This window comes from Pipistrellus hanaki (genome assembly GCF_964339955.1).
Source record: "Pipistrellus hanaki genome assembly, chromosome: 18".
NCBI classification, from domain to species: domain Eukaryota; kingdom Metazoa; phylum Chordata; class Mammalia; order Chiroptera; family Vespertilionidae; genus Pipistrellus; species Pipistrellus hanaki.
In genome coordinates, this window is record NC_140520.1 from 22692644 (window position 1) to 22715839 (window position 23196).

General features: G+C 46.9%; 1 protein-coding gene across 2 annotated transcripts in view; it reads left to right on the forward strand.

The window, feature by feature from the left end:
* The window catches only part of RGL1 (ral guanine nucleotide dissociation stimulator like 1), a 216103-nt gene extending 196199 nt beyond the window's left edge, over positions 1–19904 (forward strand). For both annotated transcript variants that reach the window (XM_084866584.1, XM_084866585.1), the window contains 8 exons: positions 515–601; positions 1910–1942; positions 4671–4792; positions 6282–6371; positions 7760–7946; positions 11926–12180; positions 15376–15490; positions 17795–19904. In XM_084866584.1, the coding sequence (XP_084722710.1) occupies positions 515–601; positions 1910–1942; positions 4671–4792; positions 6282–6371; positions 7760–7946; positions 11926–12180; positions 15376–15490; positions 17795–17982 (1077 nt within the window). In that variant the 3' untranslated portion in view covers positions 17983–19904. The remainder of the gene's footprint in view (positions 1–514; positions 602–1909; positions 1943–4670; positions 4793–6281; positions 6372–7759; positions 7947–11925; positions 12181–15375; positions 15491–17794) is intronic.
* The last annotated feature ends 3292 nt before the right edge of the window (positions 19905–23196 follow it).

Here is a 23196-nt window from a genome sequence, read left to right on the forward strand (position 1 = left end):
CCATTGTATGGGCGCATCGCACCCTCTTGTGGTGCACACTCCTCTCCCGTGTGCAGCGGCCCGCCCTTTCCGATGGCGAGGCCATCCCTCTCCAGGCCATTCCTCACCATCGAGTGTCCACTCCTCTGAAGGAAAAGAGACGTCTCTGGCCTGAGCCTGAGCAACATACAAGCCCCCTGTGGGCACTCTTATCTGGTCTCCTGGCTTTGAGGCTCAGTTTTTAGAACTTTGAAAGTCAGATATTAGATGATGAGCTTCTTGTCCTATTTGTGTAGGAATTTTCAACAATTCATCTGTGGGATTAGTAACAATGGCTCCAAATTAGGCCCTGAATTGTTCTGAGTTCAACTTGTCAAGGCTTACCTGGCCATTCAAAGATTGCTGCTTCCTTCTGCGAATGGGCACGTTGCCGAACGTAGCCCACAGCAGGTCCATTTGCTCCAGCATGGAGGTTATTGAAACCCGTAGGCTTGTCAGTAACAGCCAAGACAGTTTCGTTGTGCTTCCTCCTCAGGGGAAGATGCAGGGCACTGTGCCCTACCTGGGCACCTTCCTGACCGACCTGACGATGCTTGACACTGCTCTCCAGGACTATATCGAGGTGAGTTCTGTGCAGGTGGCGACATTGCACCTGCAGCCTTCTCATTGGGTACCCAAGAGAGAAATGCACTTTTGTTGGCGTGTCCATGGTGTCCATGGCACTGTGCTAGATGCTATGAAGAATACAGAGATGAGTAACCAGAAGTGGCTCACAATCCCATGAAGGTAGATGTCAAAGCTGGCAGGGTTGATAGAAAATTAAGAATTCAAACAGATGCAGTTTGGTAAGAGGGGAGGTCATGATTAGTTCCACGTGAGGAAAGAGATGGCAAGACCTTATGAAAGAATGGGTTTGAGCAAGAACTTAATGTTGAGTTGGGCTTTGGGAAGGGGTAAGATGCCCTAACATTCCATCCGATCTGGTGGGGTAGGGAGTCAAGTTTGTGGATTTTTAAGTATTCCATATTTTCCTTCTTATTATCTGCTCTGAGGCAGCCACACTTGGGCATGCGTGTGTGCTCTTCCTCTTTCTCTCTTTCAACAGGAAAGGAGCTGGGCCCAGTCAAATTAGCTACTTTTTAGTAACTACTAAACTATTAAGTGGAGAATAAATTTAATATTGTAATGAAAGTGAAGGATATGTTTACGATCATCTCTCCCCCATGGTTATCACATGTAATCAGCCTTTATTAGAAGAAGTAGCAGTAATTTTGCATATACCTGCCTCCGAGTTCATGTGAATGTTTTGGACATGCTCATTCACGTTGCATTTCCTATGTCTCTTTACATCCTCTGCCTCAGCTTATCTCAGGAAACACTCACCAGAGTTGGGAATTTTGGGGAGTGACCAAGGATTTAGAGGTTAAATTCAACCTTCTGAGAATAGGAGCTGGGGGATGAAGAATTGAAACTTAACTTTTCATGATGCTGTGTAGAAGAGACTTCCCTTTTGATAAACCATTGACAATTTGGTTCCTAGTATGAGTCAAGGACCATCTGTTTTTGTTACTTTTGGTTAAAAAAAAAAGTGTAATGAAACATTTACTCAAGCTCTTGCTCTTCTTGGTTCTGCAAATGTATTTGGATTCTGAATTGTAATTCCTCAATCATTTCTGTTTTAGTTATTTAAGAGAAGGCTGTTTGCCTATGCTGTCCTTTTATAATTAAAAGAATATTTTTCTAGAAGCAAACAATGTTTTCTTTCCCCATAGTAGCCATAATTATAGTGCCATTGATATTGATGACTTTATTTTAATCTTAAGTAAAACCTTCGATTGATTTTAAAAGGCCTAGAATAACACAGGGCTTGGCTGTGTTTCAAAGTAGTTTGGTTTGTCACAAACCCTCTCTCTCTCTTAATTCCTTTCAGGGTGGGCTGATCAACTTTGAGAAAAGGAGAAGGGTAAGTGGAGATCTTGGCTGTGATTTTCCATGTGACTTTATCTGGGCGTGACAGAATGAAAGAAATGGGGACTTACATTTTTTGGCAGAGGCAGAAAAAAATGAATGAGCATTTATTGAACATTTGTCATATACCACTGTGCTCAGCATGCTCCCATACATTATCCCCCCAAGATCCCTCTGAGGTAGATTTCTCATCCTCAGTTCAAAGGTGAGGAAACCAGGACTGAGCGAAATGAAGTCACGTGGCCAGAGTAGTGGCAGAGCCAGGGCTCACGTCCTGCCCTGCCACTGCAGAGCCCGCCTTTCTTTCCTTGCACTTCCTCCCTGCTTCTTTACAGTTGGCTTCAGTAATAACAGGTTCATCTTATAAGGGTTTCATAAGAGTAAGTGACATAGGAGAATTAATAAAGATGGTTAACTCTTTTTTTTTAAAAGAGTATTAATCATAGCAATTCTTTTTAAAAAATATATTTCTTTATTGATTTCAAAGAGGAAGGGAGAGAGATATAGAAACATCAATGATGAGAGAAAATCATTAATCAGCTGCCTCTTGCATGCCCCCCTCTGGGGATCGAGCCTGCAACCTGGGCACGTGCCCTTGGTGGGAATCGAACCCAGGACCCTTCATTCTGCAGGCCAACGCTCTATCCACTGAGCCAAACCAGCTAGAGCAAAATGGTTAACTCTTATGGGTCTATTTGAGAGAGGAAAGGAAAGAGTCTTCATTATTATTTGAAGAATTATTCTTTCTCTTTCCTGTCAGCATAGGAAAGGGTGTTCAACATAAATTTTAACTTTTTGTGTGGACAGCAGAATAATTCTGCATTGCACTAAAAAAAAAAAATAAGACAGAAAGCTTTGAAAATTTGGTATGGCTCTAGTGTTGATGTGGTATAGTTAAATAGCTATTTAAAAGATTCAAAGGAAAATAAGTGGGAAAAAAGAAATAACTTCATTCCAGAGGACTCTTACTGTTCTTCAGTCATTCATTCACTCTTTGATTCCACGAATGCTGATTGCATACATTAACTACCATGGGCCAGGCGCTGTGATAGGTTTGGGTATTACATACAAAACAGTGCTCACTAGCCTTGGAAAGCCCGCAATCCAGAAGGAAGGTGAACACACAAGAAGGCAATTATAAGGCAACCTGATGAGGGCTTGTGAGTAGGAGTGGGTATTATAGGAGCCTGCAGGAGGGGGATCTATCCCCCAATTCATGGGGTCAGAGAAATTTTCAGAAGCAAATGACCTTGAAGTTAAAACCAGAACTTCAGGAGCTGAGCAAGCCGAGTTCACTAGTAACAAGATGTACTAACCTAGACAGATGTAAGGCTTCTGTCCTTGGCAGAGTGTGCTTTCTTCTGTAGCCAACGATAAATGTTGCCTGAGGATTCTAAGACCAAGGGTGGAGGTCCTCGGAGGGGAAACTGACACCATAGACTGCCAGCTGTTGAGTTACCTCTGTCATGTCCTGTAAAGGTAGAACACACTGTTGTTGCCTCCAGTTACCCATCTTTGTCCTTTAACATCAGAATAACCATGGATGGTAATCTCTTTCCCTTTAAGACTAGCATGCGGAACTCTTGGAAAGTTTGAGTATAAAACCTAAGGCTAAAGCTTATACTCATAGCTGACTTAAAAATCCTTATTGATGCATCTAAGGAAGTATAAATAATTTTGAACATAATTATATACTTGCTTCTCTTGTGAGCTTTAAAAGACTTGGTTAAATGATTTACTGGAGTAGTAAAAACCCGAGGATTGGGGAAATCTAAACATTCTAGTTTGTGAGGCACCGAACTGTTTTGATATTCGAACATACCACAACTCATTTGTTGAGGGGTAAGAGTTGAAGATGAGGGTGGTGAACTTGGGAGCTTCCAAATATTTTTGCTTATCTTTTAGAAGTATTCGATTTAAAAAATAACGTTTTTATCCTTAGCATTAAAATAGAAAAGAACAAAAGGAAGTCACCAAGACCTTAGGTAGTAACTAGTTTGGGTTGCTTTGACAGAGTATTTTATTCACACAAATTGCTTTGTTCAGGGGAACAGAGGATTGGCAATTAAAGCAGACAAGACCTTCAGAAATTCTAAGTTAGAATTTCTAAGCGTTACTCAGCTATTTTATTTCTAAGGAAAGCAGTACTTTGGAGTTCCTCTAGATTAGGGGTGTCGAACTCAATCAGAGAAGGGGCCAAAATCTAAAATCCAGCCAAAATCGCGGGCCGAATGGTTTACTGAACAGTCATAAACTGACAATGTCATAAACTGACAGCGGAGTGCAGTGATGACAGCGCAGTGCGGGCCACATTGCAAGGCCTGGCGGGCTGGATTTGGCCCGCGGGCCTTGTGTTTGACACATGTGCTCTAGATGATTTTTAAAAAAAATATTTTATTGATTTTTTTTCACAGAGAGGAAGAGAGAGGGATAGAGAGTTAGAAACATCGATGAGAGAGAATCATTGATCAGCTGCCTCTTGCACACCCCCCACGGGGGATATGCCCGCAACCAAGGTACATGTCCTTGCCCGGAATCGAACCCGGGACCTTTCAGTCCACACGCAGGCCGACGCTCTATCCACTGAGCCAAACCGGTCCTGGCTAGATGATTTTTTCCATCTTTTATCCTAATGCGGCATTTTTTTTCTTTCATGTTGAAAAGATGTGTATTTGGTTGGCCTTATTACTCACTCTTTCTTTTTGGTGTCCTGTCTGCTTTAGGAATTTGAAGTGATTGCCCAAATAAAGCTCTTACAGTCTGCCTGCAACAGCTACTGCATGACTCCAGACCAGAAGTTCATCCAGTGGTTCCAGAGGCAGCGGCTCCTGACAGAGGAGGAGAGGTAGGCAGGCCTATTGCCCACCACGGTGGAGCTGTGGTGCAGGCGAGGGGAACACCACACCCAGTTCCTCATGTGGCCATTTTTTCAACAGCTATTTAGTGAACAACTACTAGACCCTAGACCCTCAGGTTTCAAAGGATACTGATGTAGCAGCAACAGCTGAATTGATGACATCAGAAGATGTGCTTTCAGATTCTTGCTCTGCCATTGATTATCTTTGTAACCTTGATGGAGTCACTGACTCTTCCTGATCTTCAGGATGTTCTTGTATAAGATGTTTGTGAGGATTAAATAAAATCCTATTTGGGGAAAACATTGCTTAAGTGCTTACATCATCACCACCACCACAACCAATCATCACCATGCTGTCACTGTTGTGAGTTGGTACCAGCTTTCAGTCAGAGAGGGAGGCAGCTCACGAAGAATTGGAGTAAAATGCTGCAGGATCTCCAGGCAGGAACAGGATGGGGAGAAGCAGGGAAGCTGGCCATGAAGTGTTCCCATTTGGGCGGGTCTGGGAAGGAGAATGGGTTGCACCTGGAGAACTAGAGAAGAACATTCCAGAGAGAAGAATATGAGTGAAGGCTTGGAGGTCTGACATGCTTGGTGTTTGGAGGGACAGTGAGAATTCTGGGGTGGCTGGGACACAAGGGGCAGGTTTTGGAGTAGTCGTTGGGGGAGTGTGGGAAGGTACATTAACGGCAGAATGTTGGCCCTTCAGTGGTGTCGGCTTATCATGTAGCCCAGAGGAATAGAGTCTGTAGGCCACATCTGCCCACTGCATGCTTTTACATTTTTAAATGGTTGGAGTCAGCGAGGGGGGAAGGGTGTGTGAGGGGGCGAGGGTGAGGAGAGGAGAGACAGAGTATGTGACATGGGGCAGTTATTTAAAATTCAGATTTTATCCATGAATACAGTTTCATTGGAACATAGCCCATTCATTCACATTGTATTTATGATTGCTTTCGTGCTTTCAAGGCAGAGTTGAGCAGTTGCCACAGAGACCATGCAGCCTGCAAAGCCTGGTTCTTTACAGAAAGTATACTCACGCGCACGCACACACACACACACACACACACACACACACACACTCACACATATATACACACATACACACATACACACGCAGTAATAGGAGGGAGACAGAGAGAGATGATTCTTCCCCAGACTTAGCAGTGGGAGGAGAATGACCAGGAAACAGAATGGAATCAGCCTTTGATGCTGCTACAAAGCACACATCCATGTATTTGACACGTGGGACTAACCGGCCTCAGTGTATATGCCTGTGGGGGTGTCGGGAGGAGGCCCGGGTGTAAATTTGTAAGATCTGGCCATTGAGTCAGTGCCCTCAGACACGTGTGATAGAACAACATGGTACATATCTTTTATTTTGAGTAATCAGAACCTTCCTCTAAAATAAAACCAACAAATCACATGAATTTCAACTCCAATTGCCAAGCCCTAACCTCACGTCCTTTCTCTTCCCCAGCTACGCCCTGTCCTGTGAGGTGGAAGCTGCTCCTGATGCCAGCACCACCTCGCCCAAGCCCCGGAAGAGCATGGTGAAGAGGCTCAGCCTGTGAGTGTCACGCAGGGTCCTGGGGCCTCCAGGGCGCCGTCAGAATGGGGGAGAGGAAGGGTATTCAACACAGACGCCCTGAGTTAGAATTAACCTTCACAAAGTAGAATGGTCTCATTAAGTTGCACAGCTGGAAGAACCTTTGGTAGGATTCTTTCTTGTATGTATTTTATAATTTTGTGTTGTGAGCTCATTTTTATCAGAGAATTCTTTGCAGCCTGGGTTGAACGTATATTTCTCCAGAAATATATGTGTGTGTGTGTGTGTGTGTGTGTGTGTGTGTGTATTCTAGTTTCCTCAGGAGTATTACTGTCCTGAGAGTTCCTAGAATGCTTAGTAGCAAATCTAAGATCACATATGATTTCTGGAGAGACGTTTTTCTTTTCTTTTTTTTTTTTATTGATTTCAGAGGGGAAGGGAGAGGGAGATAGAAACATCAGTGATGTGAGAGAATTATCAATTGGCTGCCTCCTGCACGCCCCACACTGGAGATCAAGCCTGCAACCAGGCATGAGCCCTGACCAGGAATCAAACCGTGACCTCCTGGTTCATAAGTCGATGCTCAACCACTGAGCCATACTGGCTGGGCTCCAGACACTTTTCTTTCACCCAAACTCAGGCAGAGACAGAGAAGCTGCCCTGCTGTCTTTCTGTGCCAACAGGAAATATTGTTCTGGCCCATCTTTTCACTAAGGATGCAGCCCTCTGAGGGTCCTGTCTGTATGGAAGGGGTCTCAGTTCCCACTCCCTGCCTTACCCAACAGCAGCCCTCACCTGGGGGGCTGTGTATGTGCTAAACCCATGCCCTCATTTGCCGAGGCTGGCGCCTCCCACTCCCCACCCAGAGCAGCTGCAGGACCAGCTCACGTGCTCAGGCTTCAGTTCCCTTCCTCTCTGGCTTTGAGGGATTTTCACTACTATCTCGCATGCCCAACTTTAAAAAGGTTTTTTTAATGTTTCTTATCAAGTTGTTTTATATGAAGTGATTTAGATAGTACAGTTCATCCACTTGTAGGAAACAGAACCTGCCTTCTTGGTTTCTTATCTACTCACGGCCAGTCTTCTTCACCCACGTGGAGTTCGTCTTATGATGGGATTTTGATTCTGTTAAAAAAAAGAAGAAGAACACTTGACCTAGAAAGACCTCAGATTAACATGGCTTTTGGTTCAGCTAAGCAATCTGTGTGTTCTTTGAGGTTGGAAATAATCCACCAGAACAAGATATTTTACTATGATCTGTTAGAAACGTTGTAGCAAATGTTTTCCTAAAATAATAAGGACAGAGCACACAAGATTGAGAAAACATCAAGGATTAAACACAAAAATATTTGCTGGATCACAGATTCCAGCTTTGTAAGAGCCGAACGCCTGGCATTGTGTTTCTGCAGACTGTTTCTGGGGTCGGACATCATGACCAGTACCACTCCCAGCAAAGAGCAGCCCAAGTCCACGGCCAGCGGGAGCTCTGGCGAAAGCATGGACTCCGTGAGTGTGTCCTCCTGCGAGTCCAACCACTCCGAGGCCGAGGAGGGCTCCATCACCCCCTTGGACACACCCGATGAGCCTCAAAAAAAGGTACGGCCTTACCCCCTCCCCTGATTCCTAATTCAGGCATCCGGCCTAGTGTTTGCCACGTGGGGCACGCCTGTTTTCAGGTTGTCACTCCACAGTCTTTGGAAAGGCATGTTTTTAATAGGTGACAAAAGCGGACTTCTAGCTGGGGACTCATTCCTTACAGACCCAGGCCCCAAAGCAAGGGGCTGATTGGTTTATTTCTCTAGCTTTTGAAATATTGTCCCGTACCCACACCCAAAGGCAGCCGAAGGATTGTAACCTATAACCCGGGCAACACTTTATAGAGGAGATGTAGGATTTTCCTAGAAGGAGCAAAAAGTCAAGAGACAGAGATCTGTCAGCTTCTTGCTGTCATACCTGGTCTCTGCTAACCTTTTACCCCAATAATGTCGAATAGCAAAGCACTTCCAAACTCGGTGCTCAAAACAACAGCCATTTATTTTCTGTCGTGCACAGCAGGCTGGCTGCTTTGGGTTGGGCTTGGTCCTAGGCCATGGGTTTGGTCCAGGTCTGCTCTGTCTGCCTTCCATTCTTTTTGGAGTAATGGGCTAAGACAGATGGATAAGTGGGCAATCCCCACCCATAAGTACACATTAAGTCTTTGCCTGGATCCTTTTTATTGGCCAAAGCAAACCATGTGGCCAAATCCCACATAAATAAATGAGGCAGAGAACTATATTTCAGTTCGGGTGGGAGGAACTGAGGAGTCACAGAGCAAAGGGCATGAATGCAGAGGAGGGTAAGGAACTAGTAACATTGATTCCGTCTACCATGTTCCCCAAAAAGGAAAGTGATGAGAGGTGATAAGAGAATTCCCAGAGAGGACTTCCATTTCCATGTTGCATAAGTAAATGAAAACCAACATTCCATTTTAATCTTATACAGATCTGCTTCAGTTGTTGGTCACTGAGCTAGAAAGAGAAGCATCCACTTTGACATGGCTAGAATTTGCACCATTTTGGGAAGTTTGGGGTTATACACTCTCGCTGTGTAAGTGACTTCTGGCCCTTGGGTTATGCTTAGGCCAGCGAGGTGGAGTGTCACTAACAGGCCTTCATTGTGTGCATACCCACTGTGTATTCGCACTGAGGCCAGAGAGAAAACTGGTGACGGTACCACCTGGACACGCAGGAGGGTCTGTGTGCTCTTTCACATGGTGTTCTAAGCAGCAGCAGCAACCCTGGGCCTCAGGTGCCCTTGTCACAAAGTTGCCAGTGCAGGGGGACACCATGCTCTGGGCCCATCTCCGAGATGACTCCGGGCTGCCCCACCCGGGTGTCTCGCCCCTCTGTTTTGGAATCCAGATAACACTGTCCAGATTGTGAGGAAAGTCTCTGCAAACACATACAGCTACCTCGGGCATTTTTCCTAAGCCCAGGGCGTGATCCATCTCCGTGACCTTGACCTGCGGCATTGCATCTGTCAGTCTGGAGTGAAGTCTCATTATTCACCTTGGGACAGGCCTTTTATGGTTTGTAGGCCCCTTTTCTGATGATGGACATTGTGCAGAAGTGACAACTGAGGTATCGCCCACATCTTTGTGGGATTTCCGCCCGGTCAGGAAGGAGACAGAATCTCGTTTGCACCTGTTGCTGCAATGGACATGCATGGCCATCCCTTCTCTAACGACACCGAAGCCCAGCGTGTCCTTGACTTGCCCTTGCTTCATTCCTTCTTGTCTCCCCAATCACGCCGGTGCTTCAATTTCTTGCACGAGTCAGACATTTTTATTCTTTGGATGAACCTGGCTCCAAGTCAGGAATTTCTGTAGGTTTAAAAATGAGTCATTGAATTGGATGCAAGTAGTTGCTAGGCTTCAGCATCCCTGAAAGCTAACGGGAAAGGCCTCGGTTGTCCTGCTCAACTCAGAGCTGCCCCGGTGACCTCCACAGCCCCTCCTGCTCCGCGATGCTGCAGCCTCCAGGCTGGCGCTCTGCCTTCCCCACCGGCTGTTTGGTAAAGTGTAATCCCCTCCCGTCTTCACTTCCTTGATCACAATTTCCAAACATTTATTCTCACACTTGCCCCTCAGAGTAAATCCTCAGTAAGAAGATGGGGCTCCTCAGGTGGCCTGTTTATAGCTGCTGTGACCCAGCTTTCTCTCCCAGGCTTTACCTTAATTGTAAATGTCACTAAGATCATGGGAAACCTAACAAAGGTCAGTACATTTATATGAAGGAAAAAGAAGGTGATGAAATTGAACCTGTAACTGGAACATGGGCTCTCTCGCCTCCGTGAGGTACACTGCAGGCAGAGTGAGCCTATGGATCACCCACCATCCGCTGGCCCTCACACTGAGCCCCGGTTCATTCACTAGGGAGCATAGGAGAAAATGTAACTAAGCCATATTACTATGGAGCCACAGTGAGATGCCTGCATTTCAGAGCTGAAACGTCAGCTTGCCGGGCTCTAATTAAACTGACCATGCAGAATGTAATGCATGCTTATGCCACAGGAGGAAGTCCAGTGGAGCAGACTCCATTTTACTCAGAAGCCAGGTATCAGAACAGTAAGTTCCTGGAGCTCTGTTTCCATGGAAAGGTAGACTGGTATGAAAGAAATCAATGTCGCTTACTTTTTAAAAGACTTCCAGGTTATTTGATAGGACTAATTGGCTTACCTCATCTGAGAGATTACTTGACATTTTTTGTTGTTGTTAAATATATTTTATTGATTTTTTTACAGAGAGGAGGAGAGAGGGATAGAGAGCTAGAAATGTCGATGAGAGAGAAACATCGACCAGCTGCCTCTTGCACACCCCTTACCGGGGATGTGCCCGCAACCAATATACATGCCCTTGACCGGAATCGAACCTGGGACCTTTCAGTCCACTGGCTGACGCTCTACCACTGAGCCAAACCAGTTTCGGCTACTTGTCATTTTGTACAATACAAGTTGATATTGAAAATGATTCAATGTAATGGCTTTTTGGAACACCACCTTGTGAATTTGGGGCATCCTATTTTTTTGGTAATTGGTATTGTACACAGGAAAACGATGTGGTTAATCAGAAAAGCTCATGAACTATAGCACCTCATTCCTTAATTATTCTTGATATACAACATGGAGATGTGTACAGTTGGTTCTAGAAGCAAACATGGAAAGTGGTGAGCTGCTCATGGGCTGTGCGCCCTTGAGTAAGTCACATGATCTCTAACTAATCATGACAGTGCGTTTTGTTCACAATCATGGGCAAGCTCATCACAACCTCACAGCGATAACTATCACCGAGGGGATGGGTACTGTGTTCAGTCACCGCGCCATCACCAGCTGCACACTGGGCCCTGGTTACGCGATGGTACACCTTGGCTCTGTGAACCTGACCACAGGCGCCAGGGAACTTGGGAGCATGTCCAGATGGTACTGTCACCAGTTTTCTCTCTGGCCTCAGGCTCCTCACAGTGGAAAGGGAATAGACTGCGTGACCTCCAGAGACCTTTAAGGACCAATAGCTCATGTAGGCTGTAAAATGTACTCCTCCTCTTAGAACCCTCTAAAATAGTAACATTTCTCTCCTGCTACGCCATCTGATGGCGAAGTGGAATCAGGATGGAAATGCTGTCTGTGGGAATGTCAGGCCTCGTTCCTGCTCAGGGCCAGTGGGGCCGGATAAACTGCAGGTGACCCTTTCCCCTGCCCTGTCAGTTTTTCCGACTTCCTGCGGGAGCCCCTATTGCCTCAGCTTCTGGTATCTGCTGCCACCTGCTGGTTAACGTCCTTCAGAGCAGCTACTAAGGGGGAACGAGAGCGCCCCCTTGCCTCGCACAGATGCAGAGCGATCAAGTCAAGTACTGAGTCACTGACAGGCATCTCTGCCAAGGAGGTGCTCACACAGAGACAAGACACACGTGTGCTGTGGGCTGTGTGGAGGAGAGCGGAAATGTTCTAGTCTCAACAACTGTGCTTTGAGACTTGTGAAGCGCACTGTCGGCCAAGAGGCTAACGCTCCATTTACTTTGGGGTGTGTTTACTCTTCCAGCTCTCCGAGTCGTCCTCGTCGTGCTCCTCCATCCATTCCATGGACACAAACTCCTCAGGGATGTCGTCCTTAATCAACCCCCTCTCCCCCGCTCCGACCTGCAACAACAACCCCAAGATCCACAAGCGCTCCGTCTCCGTGACCTCCATTACCTCGACTGTGCTGCCTCCCGTTTACAACCAGCAGAACGAAGACACCTGCATAATCCGCATCAGCGTGGAGGACAACAATGGCAACATGTACAAGAGCATCATGGTGAGGTGCCAGGCCCACGCCCCAAAATACGTGCCCGTAGCATATACCCACGCGTTCACATAAAATGAGTATGTGCCAAAGGATCAGTTCCTAGACCTCCCTGGGCATATACCAATGATGCATATCTATAACTAAAAAAGCATTATATGCTAATTAGACCGGATCTTCTTCCGGACAACCTTCCAGACGAAGCCAGGCTGCGAGGGAAGCCTGGGTCCCGGGTGCCAGAGGGAAGCTGGTGCCAGCAGCTGGGGGAAGAAAGGCCTCTAGTATCTAAATATCTGCCGACTCCCAGTGCGTATAGGATGATTTTTACACCTTAAAATTTGCTAAGGTTTATTCCCCGGGTCAGTGCCATCCTTTCCAGAAATGTCTACTTGGATGCCTTTATAATGTGTGCCAGGGAGACCTCTGCTGCACCCCTTCTTGGGGCTCTTTCTGGGGTTCCATGTCTGGGTGCTCATTGAGTGGCCATGCAGTCTTAGCAATGTCCTCTGTGGTGGTGAATTTTTCTTTCAGCTATTTGGGATCGAACTTAGTAAAGTGGATGATCAAACTGGAAATACAGTTTGAGTCCATGAGGAACTTTTTACAGATAAATGAGACTGACCTTGAGGTTCTCGTATAGACTGTATATTTTTGAGCATAGTCCCAAAAGCTCTTTGGATGATGGAAGTCTTTTTGGAACACAGAGCCAAAGAAACCAGACACAGAAGATTATATCCTGTAGGAGTCTGTTCTTTCACAAACAGGCTACACAAACCTGTGGTGTTAGAAAACTCACCACAGGGAAGGGGCACAGGGAATCGTCTAAGTCCCTATTTCAGGTGCATGAAGGTGACACCTAAGCCTCATTGCACATGGCTTCATTTAGTGGAGTAGTCACTAGCTATGGGTAGAGATTAAACATCTGAAATAGGAACAGTATAAAATAGACACCAGATTTTAAATACACACACACACACACACACACACACACACACATATATATTATTGATTTTAGAGAGGAAGGGAGTGAGAAAGATAGAAACATTAATGATGAGAGAGAATCATTGACCAGATGCCTACTGCATGCCCCCTACTGGGAATTGAGCCTGCAACCTGGGTATGTGCCCTCACCAGGAATCGAACCATGACCTCCTGGTTCATAAGTCAACGTTCAGCCGCTGAGCCATACTGGCCAGGCTAGACACCAGATTTTGAAGACTTAATACAAAAACAGAATGTAAAATATCTCCTTGACAATTTTTATATTGATTATATGCTGAAATAATATTTTGGGTGTATTGGATTAAATGATATATTATTTAAATGAATTTTTCTTTTAAGCCACTTTTTAAATGGGGCTAATAGATACTTAAAATTACAAATATGGCTCATTATGTATAACTACTGGATGGTGCTGGCTCAGTACATGGGCATGCAGCCTCGTGACTGAGCTGTCAATACTAATTGCGGCCCTCAGTTTCCCTCCGTAGCTTTTCTGGTACAAAGTATTAAGCGCTTAAGGAAAGCCCTTGCCTATCCCATCCTCGTTCAGACTCCCCTGGGGAAGATGACGGTAAAGAAGATGAGGTAGCCTGGCTGTAGGTTTCAAGTTGACAGCGTCTTTGTCCAACATTCTCACGTGGTGTCCTCTCTCCTCGGGCTTCATGCTCCTCCTCCCCTGGGACTCAGCTGTGGGAGCATTTCCTTCAGACCATCCAGCAGCGTATTTCCCTCCTGTAAGCGTTTGTGGAGATGGAGATGCCAGATGTTTTGGTAATGGACAAATGTGCAAGGTCTTTGTCGCCTACAAGGACCCGTTGTAGGGCATGCTGTTTATTGAAGTGCAGATACCAGCTGCTGCCCTGAGTAGAGGGAGAGACATCTGGACCTGCCGTCCTTGGGCTCACAATGACACAGTTTTCTGGAGGACTTTAGACGTCTTGTTTGATTGTTTTTTGTGGTTGTCTCTCCGTTTACCTCCTGGTGAGAACAGCGTTTATTTTTAAGTAAGAATAATTTGTGTTTCCATTTGCTTTCGGTCATATTTAAAGAAATCACTCAAGGGATGGTACATAAGTCAGCCCTCTCAGTGTGCAGACTGGCCATTTCTGAGCACCCTGCAAATGGGGGGCTGAAGGGCAGAGAAAAATGGGAGAAAGTCAGAATTGGTGGTGAGGGGAAACTTTACTTACACTTAAAAAAGTGCTAGATTTATTACTTTTAAACATTTAGAAGCTGACTTTTATGGAGTATGATTTACAAACAATTACATACACAGATCTGTGTTCAGTTCTTTGGTTGTGAGAATAACCTCTATTTCTGTCTATGTTCATGTCTATGTCTATGTCCATGTCTGTGTCTATGACTATGTATGTGAGCACCACCCCAAGTCTAGATAAAGAATCTGTTTTCGTCCCTTCAGAAATTCCTTTGTACCCTTTCCTGTTAATCCCCTGTTAACCTGGGTAAAGTTAAGGTTAATTGAAGTTAGCTTTCTAACACCACAGGCTAGTTGACTCCTGCAGCATGTAATCTGCTGTGTCTGGTTACTTCGGCTCAACGTGATATTGTAGAGATTCATCCCCAGTGTTGCCTATATAAGTTCTTAATTTCCTTTTATCTGCTGAGTAGTGTTCTTTTGGGAACATGTGATCATTTATTTATCTATTCCCTAATGTCCTATTGATGGAAATCCAGGTTGATTAACTATTACGAGTAAATCTGCTATGAACATTTGTGTACAAGTCCTCTGGTGGACATCTGTTTTCATTTCTCTTGGTGATACCTGGGAGTAGGATTGCTGGGTCATGGGGCCACTGTGCTTTTTGAAATGGTTGGGGTGCAGAACAGGCCATTTCTGACCACAGGCCACAGGTTGTAACCAGTGCCATAGCAGCAGCTCAGCAGGTAAGGATCATTTTGGTGGAACCTCAACCAGTGCGAGTGAGATAATTCAGGCATGTGTTCTCTCTGTTAACAGGGGAGACACTGTGACTCAGGGAGTAGGTGACTGAGAGTAGGTGGCCCATCATCATCCCTCAGGGTGGAGCCAGGACGAGAGCCCAGGAGTTCTGGCTCTTGGCCTTCTTCTCACTCCCCTGGGCCATTTCTCCTGGAAAGGACACGACAGCAAGAATAAGGGGGTCAGAGAACTCTTTCAGGAGACAGGAGGCTAAGTACTCTGAACACCACTTCATTGTCTTCCAGCTGACGAGCCAGGATAAAACTCCCGCTGTGATCCAGAGGGCGATGCTGAAGCACAACCTGGATGCGGACCCGGCTGAGGAGTACGAGCTGGTGCAGGTCATCTCGGAGGACAAAGGTGGGCACAAGTTCCTTCTCCCGTCTCCTCACGCAGGTTGCCCCAGTTTTAGAAGATAGAAAATGGGGACAGTGTCTTTAAAAATTGAATCAGTGGAGTTTTTAATTGTGCAAAGGTGGAGTTAACGTGGGGAACCTTGCCATCACCTCTCTTGTAGAATTAAGTGTCTCAGGCTACCCCCAACCTCAACTCTGTTATTTGCTGAGCATTCCTACTGCCCATTCTTTGTCAACTTCTCATCTTATGTCAGGAGGTGGGGATAGTTGGGGGTTCTTTTGGATCTTTGCAGATGGCCACACATCTCCTTTACCCAATAATGTGTGTCTAAGTTGTGTGTGAATCTGCAATGTAGCAGTTTCTGTAATCATTTATCAATGTTTCAATTATTCATTTATGAGAAGCTTATGTTTGTTTTTCAGTTTGCCTTTAAAAAAAAAGATTTTTATTGATTTTTAGGGAGAGAGAGAAGCATTGATGTGAGAGTGAAATATTGATCGGCTGCCTCCCACATGGCCCCTCACCAGGGATCGAGCCTACAACCAGCGCATGTAACCTGACCAGGAATTGAACTAGCAACCCTTTGGCTCATGGGACAACTCCCAGCTGAGTCATTATCTTTATTCATGTTTGATCTTCAAATAGCAAAAGCTTCCAACACCTGAATCTAAGGGTCTTTCGCTCACACTTCTTGAAACAAAAAATTGATGAACTATGACATACTTCAACATGCCTAGAACCCATTATTTTTAAAAATTCCTTTTATGAAAACTCTGGGCAAATAAACACCTTGAATGTGTCTGTTTGCTCATTTGAATTGGGGTTGTAAGTCCAGAGGAACAGCAGGTATAGCTGACAGACCCCATGCTGACCAGCCCCTGGAAGGGCAAAGGAGAATTCTACAGGCAGGTGTGTGGGGAGGGAGCAGCTGGTCATATTCCATTTGACCACCCAATCACCCAGGGCTGTACCTTGGACCCAGAGGAGAAAGGCCAAATTAGCAGTACCTGTTCTTAGAGATGAAAGAGTAAAGCTCATGGAAAATTCATTCTCAGCTACCTCTTACAAATGTTCTTACCCATTCAGTTGTAAGATATAGTTTAATGTACTTTCAGTTAAAATCCTATGCCTCAAAAGTGATCTCTTGAGTTCTACCATGTTACCAACAAAACAACACTAAGGCCGGTGGGTCTGAAGAGCCAGGAATCCCAAGGTGCAGGCTGGGCCCAGCTTTGCTCACCGCTGTGCCATCTTGGTCTGGCTGCTCGACCTCCTGAGGCCTTGGTCTTTGGGAATATGTGGGCAGGAGATTGGAAACACTTTAAGGGAGTTTTTCTTTATGAAACATTTATGCAACATGTACCCGAGTCGCCTGGAACCTGGTTGTGTCAGTCTTGCTATAGAGTCTCCGTGTTTGAAGTTCACACAGGTTGACTTAGCCAGACCCGCAATCAGATGTCTCCCTGTCTACTGCCATGAAGCTACACTTGCATAGTTTACCTTTGTATTCCTGTTGTTTTTTTAGACACCCATTACCTCTGAGTGCTAAATAGTATGTACCTTCTTTTAAAAAGAAAAGGGAATTAAAATAACTTTGCTGGATAATTTCATATCACACTTGGAATAATCCTTGCTCAGAAATTGCAGCTGTCTAGTTGGGACTCATTGAAGCAGACAATAGCTTACAGGTTAACGGATATACACTGTCCTGTATGATGCTGTTTAATGTTAAAACGCAAGCTCTTGATGAAGCATGACCTCACAAGGAATAAAATACTGGTTGGATGCTTCAAAAATGTTTTGATAGTCCAACAAAAAAGAGTTCTGGGAAACACTATAGAGTTTATAGTTCCTCCCTTCCCCCTGCCCCCATGTCATTAGATCCTCTCATTCTCAAGAAAAGCTGCATATTGGAGTAGAAAATAGACTCCCAGTTCTGATGTTTACAGGGTTGTGATCTTGGGAATGTCATTTGACTCCACTGGGCTCTGTCTCCTGTAGAACCTTCTAGTTAAAACGTTCTGCACTTGAACATTTAGCACATGGGTTGAATTTCTGCTCCTGTTTGCACTTAGTTTTTTAAACTTGGGATTAAGAAGTTGTGAGAATTTTTTTTTTTTGACGGGGTGGGGGTGGGGGGTCGGGGAGAGGGGAAGTAGCAGTGGGAGGTCATTGTCTGGTTCAATTCACATTCCCAGGACTGAGGGCCATCATCCCAGCCTGTTTCTGGGCAAACTCTGCCCCGGCCACTGTCGGTGCTGTGCTGACCTGCACAAGCTGACTGCCTCTCTCGCTCCTGTGTTTTAGAACTCGTGATCCCAGACTCTGCAAATGTCTTTTACGCCATGAACAGCCAAGTGAACTTTGACTTCATTTTACGCAAAAAGAACCCCATGGAAGACCCAGTGAAACTGCGTAGCCGGACAAGCTTGACCTTGCCCAGGACAGCTAAACGGGGCTGCTGGAGCAACAGACACAGCAAAATCACCCTCTGAAGGGAGGGACCACTGGCCCCTTGCTTGCCCACGGCAGAGCGGGGCTAAGGACAGGCCGTGGTGAGTGCAGCTACCATCCAGTGTTAGAGGATCATCGGTGAAGTCAGCGGCTATTTATTGAGTACCTGTGGTGTGACAGGCACCATGGGCAGATCGGAGATGGATCTGAAATGCAAAGAATGGACTATTCACTGATTCTCTTTGACCAATTTGATACTGAAATGCAAAACTACCCACATTTATAAATACATATGACACATATTTGGTATGTATGTGTGTATGTGAAAATACATGAGGGACTGAGAGGATATTCTGGTCTGTAGAGAAACAAATTTGCACAATGGCCTGGGGAGTTGAGGTCACTTTTTACAGGGAAATAGAAGGAACTGAGAACCCGGTTTCCTACCTGCCAAGTAAGTGGATCCAGTCCTAGGAATGCAGTGTCTTCGTGCCAGTATTATGAGGAGCCCACACCGTTTCACAGGGAGAGGAAGCCTCTCCCGACCAAGTGCCACCGGAAGAGAGCAGCTGCAGAGGCTGCGGCGCCCGGGCTCCATGAGAGGCCTCTTGGGAAAGGGTTTGGATGAGCCCGTGGCTCTGCCGGCCTCTGCCTTCATCCCACCTCCTCCACCCCAGGGAGGCAGGGAGGCCCCGCTGACACTTCTGGAACCAACCCGAGTCCATTTTGATGTCTGGCAACCGCATCGTGTGTCTGTTTCCCCCCCACTAACTTGCACATCACCGTCATCCCTGCACAAGCAGCCGCGTTCTTCGGTAACTGGGGGGCCCTTTCCGATTGCCTTTCTCGTGGAGAGCTCTGTGTCTGGAGCCTTTTGCATCTGGGTGGTCGCACCCCCACACTATGTGCAATCTGTTCCTCAGGTGTAGGAAGTTCTACTGCGTTAGACTCCCATTGGGTCACTTTGAGCCTGTGAACGATTCCTAAGCAGCGACTGCGCCGTCAGCAGCCCCTGGGAAGGGGTTCCCTGCGGCAGCTTGTCCTTTCTACCTTTAACTTGTAGCATTAAGTGCCTCCTCACGGGAGAGAAGCGGGCTGCGCGTGTCACCTACAGCATTTCTAAAGGGGTACAGTCTTCCACCTGGAATCCATGAGGTTTTGTTGGTTTGTTTTTTAGGTCCCCATTCTTGCTAATACAGTATCCCTGTTTAGTGACTTTTGTGTGTGTGTGTGTGTGTGTGTGTGTGTGTGTGTGTGTCTAGTAACACCATCAACCTCTCCCTTCCAACTCTGGGCTGTGCTGGGGTTTGCACTAAAAAGCCATATGTGGGACGTTGACATGTGTAAGAAGCACTTTCAGAATGTTGTCCTTTTTAAGAAAAATTTCTCAAAATACCAGATTTCATTCCAGAAATAAAACAAAACCACACATGAAGTGTAGACTGTAGCAGGGAGCTTCTCCCCCCCCACCTCCCCCCCAAATCCTGTAAGAGGGCTGGCTCCCAAAGGTCACACGTGAATGACTGAATGAAATCTGCCAGAAACACCAGGGGGAGTGTGGAGCCTGGGGCAATGGACCAAAGAATGAGCCGGGAAGGGGTCGCTGTTCCTCTGGACCTTCTTACGAGACCAGTTTGTGCATCACAAGGACCGACCGGGTTCCAGCTGGTTCGAAGCACTTTCTTCCTGCGAGGCTTGTCCCGCCGTGCCCCTGGCTGGGAGGAGGTGGCCAGGGCGCCGGACAGATGGACACTGGAGTGATTGTGGCCTGCGCCTGGATTCCTCGGTCGGGAGGTCCAAGAGGAAGTAAAGAACTGCCGGCCTCGTTTCGAGTGCAGCTACCGAGACACACGTGTGCCCATGTGCTCGCCCTGTGTATTTATACTGTACATGTAGAATCTAGATTTATATACTGCAATGTCAAAATATATTTTCCTTTTTTAAAAGACCATGGAAATTCCAAGTAGATAAAACGTAGCCTCATTTATTTAATGCCACTTGAAATGTCTTAAACCTGTTTCCTGGTGGACAGCCGGGTCATGCCTTTAGCTGCTCGCATGCTTGTCTCTCTGCATCTCCATCGTCTGTCTGTTTACCTTTTGGTTAAACTAATAAACTGGTTGGGACTTGGGTGGCGCGTGCCGCCGGCCCCAGAGGGATTGTATCTGGAGTCTCAATGAGGCGGGTCTGGTTCCAGGTGTGTCGGTAGGCTCTGTGGATGCCCGCTCGGGCTCTGTCTGGGGAGCAGAGGGAAAAGCAGCGGGACCCTCTCCCCTGGCCATGTCCCAAAGCCAGCACATCAGGTTTGGAGCAAAGAGTGACCAGAAACTGCAGTCAGGTGCTCCCGTCTGCTAGCTTGTTCTTCCTGGGAGCCATTGCTGTGGGGGACACTTTCTAACTTTGAACTTCAGGCTCGGCTCGAAGTCAGTACCTGCTTGCTGACAGCCGATCCCTATTTCGCACTTGAAACCATCTAAGTTAGGGGTGTCGAACTCAATCAGAGAAGGGGCCAAAATCTAAAATCCAGCCAAAATCGCGGGCCGAATGGTTTACTGAACAGTCATAAACTGACAATGTCATAAACTGACAGCGGAGTGCAGTGATGACAGCGCGGTGCGGGCCACATTGCAAGGCCTGGCGGGCTGGATTTGGCCCGCGGGCCTTGTGTTTGACACATGTGATCTAAGTAATCCTCGAAACCCGAGGGCCTCCGTGGGAGAAGGTCTTCCCAAAAGGCAGCCATGCCAAGGCCTGCTTCGCTCACCAGCTGTGCGTTATTGTCATCCCATCTTATTTCCAAGAAGCTCCCAGAATCATCCTTTGCTTTTAAAAAAATATTTTTTATTTGTTTTAGAGAGGAAGGGAGAGGGAGAGATAGAACATCAATGGTGAGAATTACTGACCAGCTGCCTCCTGCACACCCCCCACTGGGGATCGAGCCCACAATCTGGGCATATGCCCCAGCCAGGAATCAAACTGAACCGTGATCTCCTGGTTCATAGGTTGACACTCAACCACTGAGCCATGCCAGCCGGGCCCCAGATTTATCTCCCAGTGAATTCTTTTTAAAAATATATATATTTTATTAAGTTTTTTATAGAGAGGAAGGGAGAGGGATAGAGAACTAGAAACATTGATGAGAGAGAAACATTGACCAGCTGCCTCCTGCATACCCCCTGTCAGGGATGTGCCCGCAACCAAGGTACATGACCGGAATTAAACCTGGGACCTTTCAGTCTGCAGACCAACATTCTATCCACTGAGCCAAACTGGTTTCGTCCCAGTGAATTTTTAAATGGTTCCAAGTCACCCAGTTTTCTGGGCCCTCGTGTTATTTTGGGAGAGAGCTGACCACGTGTGTTAATAACTGACAATATGGGGTGGGGCAGGAAGGAAAAGGGGTTTCTGCTTCCGGCACCGGGTGACTGCTTTTCCAGGATCATTCTAGAGAACAGGTTCCCTTGTCTTGCTTCTGTCTGGAAACTGGGCTTGGACACTTACTGCCTGAAAGAATACTGTCTCAAAATTTCCCTTTCATGTAGCATAGGACCAGTAGAGGCCTGCGGCCTGGGCTTCTGTATCCAGCAGGCTCCCCCAGGCCATCTCTTTTTCTACAGACACAGCCACGACGGCTGTGGTCACACCCTTACCACAGCTCCACTGCAAGGAGCTAACACACTTCCATTGTGTTTAGCATGGCTGGTTCCCTAGACTCTCCCCTTAAATGGAATACCTACCCCTGGAAGGGAGGCAGTGGTAGGCTGAGGTGAAAAACCGTGACATCTCAGCGATCTACGAGTTTCACTCCCAGGGTGTCCTGGCGTGGTGCACCGGGAGCTCTAAGGGTGGCCAAGGGTCCGGGCAGCGTCCTCCTCATCCTCCTCACAGTTCTGCCACCTCAGGTTTCTGAAGGCAGAACTCAGAACTGTCCCTAACGGCCTTGGGGCACAGCGGCAATGTCACTTCCATCCGCAGTCCCTGGGGCCAGTCTAAGTGCAGGGGAGTGGGGGGCGATGAAAGAGAACCCTGAGAGGAGACGACCAACATTGCCATCCCAGCCACCAAGGAGTTAAGTCTCTGAGTAGGGTGCGCAGGTTCATTTTCCCACAGTCATGGGAAAAGGAGGAGGTGGCGGGGAGGGGGGGCGGGAGAGGGAGGCTGCCCAGAGCCAACAAAGGGCTGAAGACAGACAACTGCTCGAGGAGGAGAAAATGCCAGAAAGAAACGTGATTTTGTCAGCCTTGCAGAATTTATTTTCGTTTGTCAGCATGCAGTCACCGCCGGTTCACTTGCTTGTGATGCTCCTACTTGGACTGAACTCGGAGCTCCTGAAGGACGCAGTTGAAAACAAGTCTCATAAATGGGAACTGCTTGCACGTGGCCCACGAGACCCATTAGAATCCAGGCAAGCTAATCGTGTTAGCCTCAGAATTTGAAGGCCCCTGCTTGGTGTGGTTTCCCTACATCTCTACCCAGAATGCTGCGTGGGAGCAGTTCACTGAACGGTTGGTGAAACCAGCGTGTTAGCATTCTGTGGAGTCAGAAGGCATCTCAGACATGAAGTGCCGCCTCCTGTTACAGAGGCAGCTGGGCCCCGAGCAGTGAAGCCTTTGCCCAAGGTTGGGGGCGGAGCTCTGGATTAGCGGCCCCACTGTGTGCGGGTCACGGTGGGTGGGCGCTGGATCCAGGAGGTTTTCCTGCGGGACACTCACCAATGCTCGGACAAGCTGGACAGAATGCCCGGGGTTCTCTCCACCTACAGCCCCCCAACCCTGTGAACTCACACCACCCGGGTTCGATGGGCAAATGGTTGGTTCTTTCAATGTCTCCGAGGAAGGTTGTGCTGCTGGTCACCTGTTCTCCTGAGCACGGTTCCATCTCACAGGTGAGGAAACGGGGCCATGGAAGTCAGGGTTCCTGTGCGTTCGGTCCCCCGCTGGGATTTGAATCCGTTTCTTTTTTTTTTTTTTTTTTTTTTTTTTTTTTAAATATATATTTTATTGATTTTTCACAGAGAGTAAGAGAGAGGGATAGAGAGTTAGAAACATTGATGAGAGAGAATCATCAATCAGCTGCCTCTTGCACACCCCCTACTGGGGATGTGCCCGCAACCAAGGTACATGCCCTCGACCGGAATCGAACCTGGGACCTTTCAGTCCGCAGGCCGACGCTCTATCCACTGAGCCAAACCGGTCCCGGCTGAATCCGTTTCTGATCTCTGAAGTTGGCCGTGCCATGGGTGGGGTGGGTGCTGG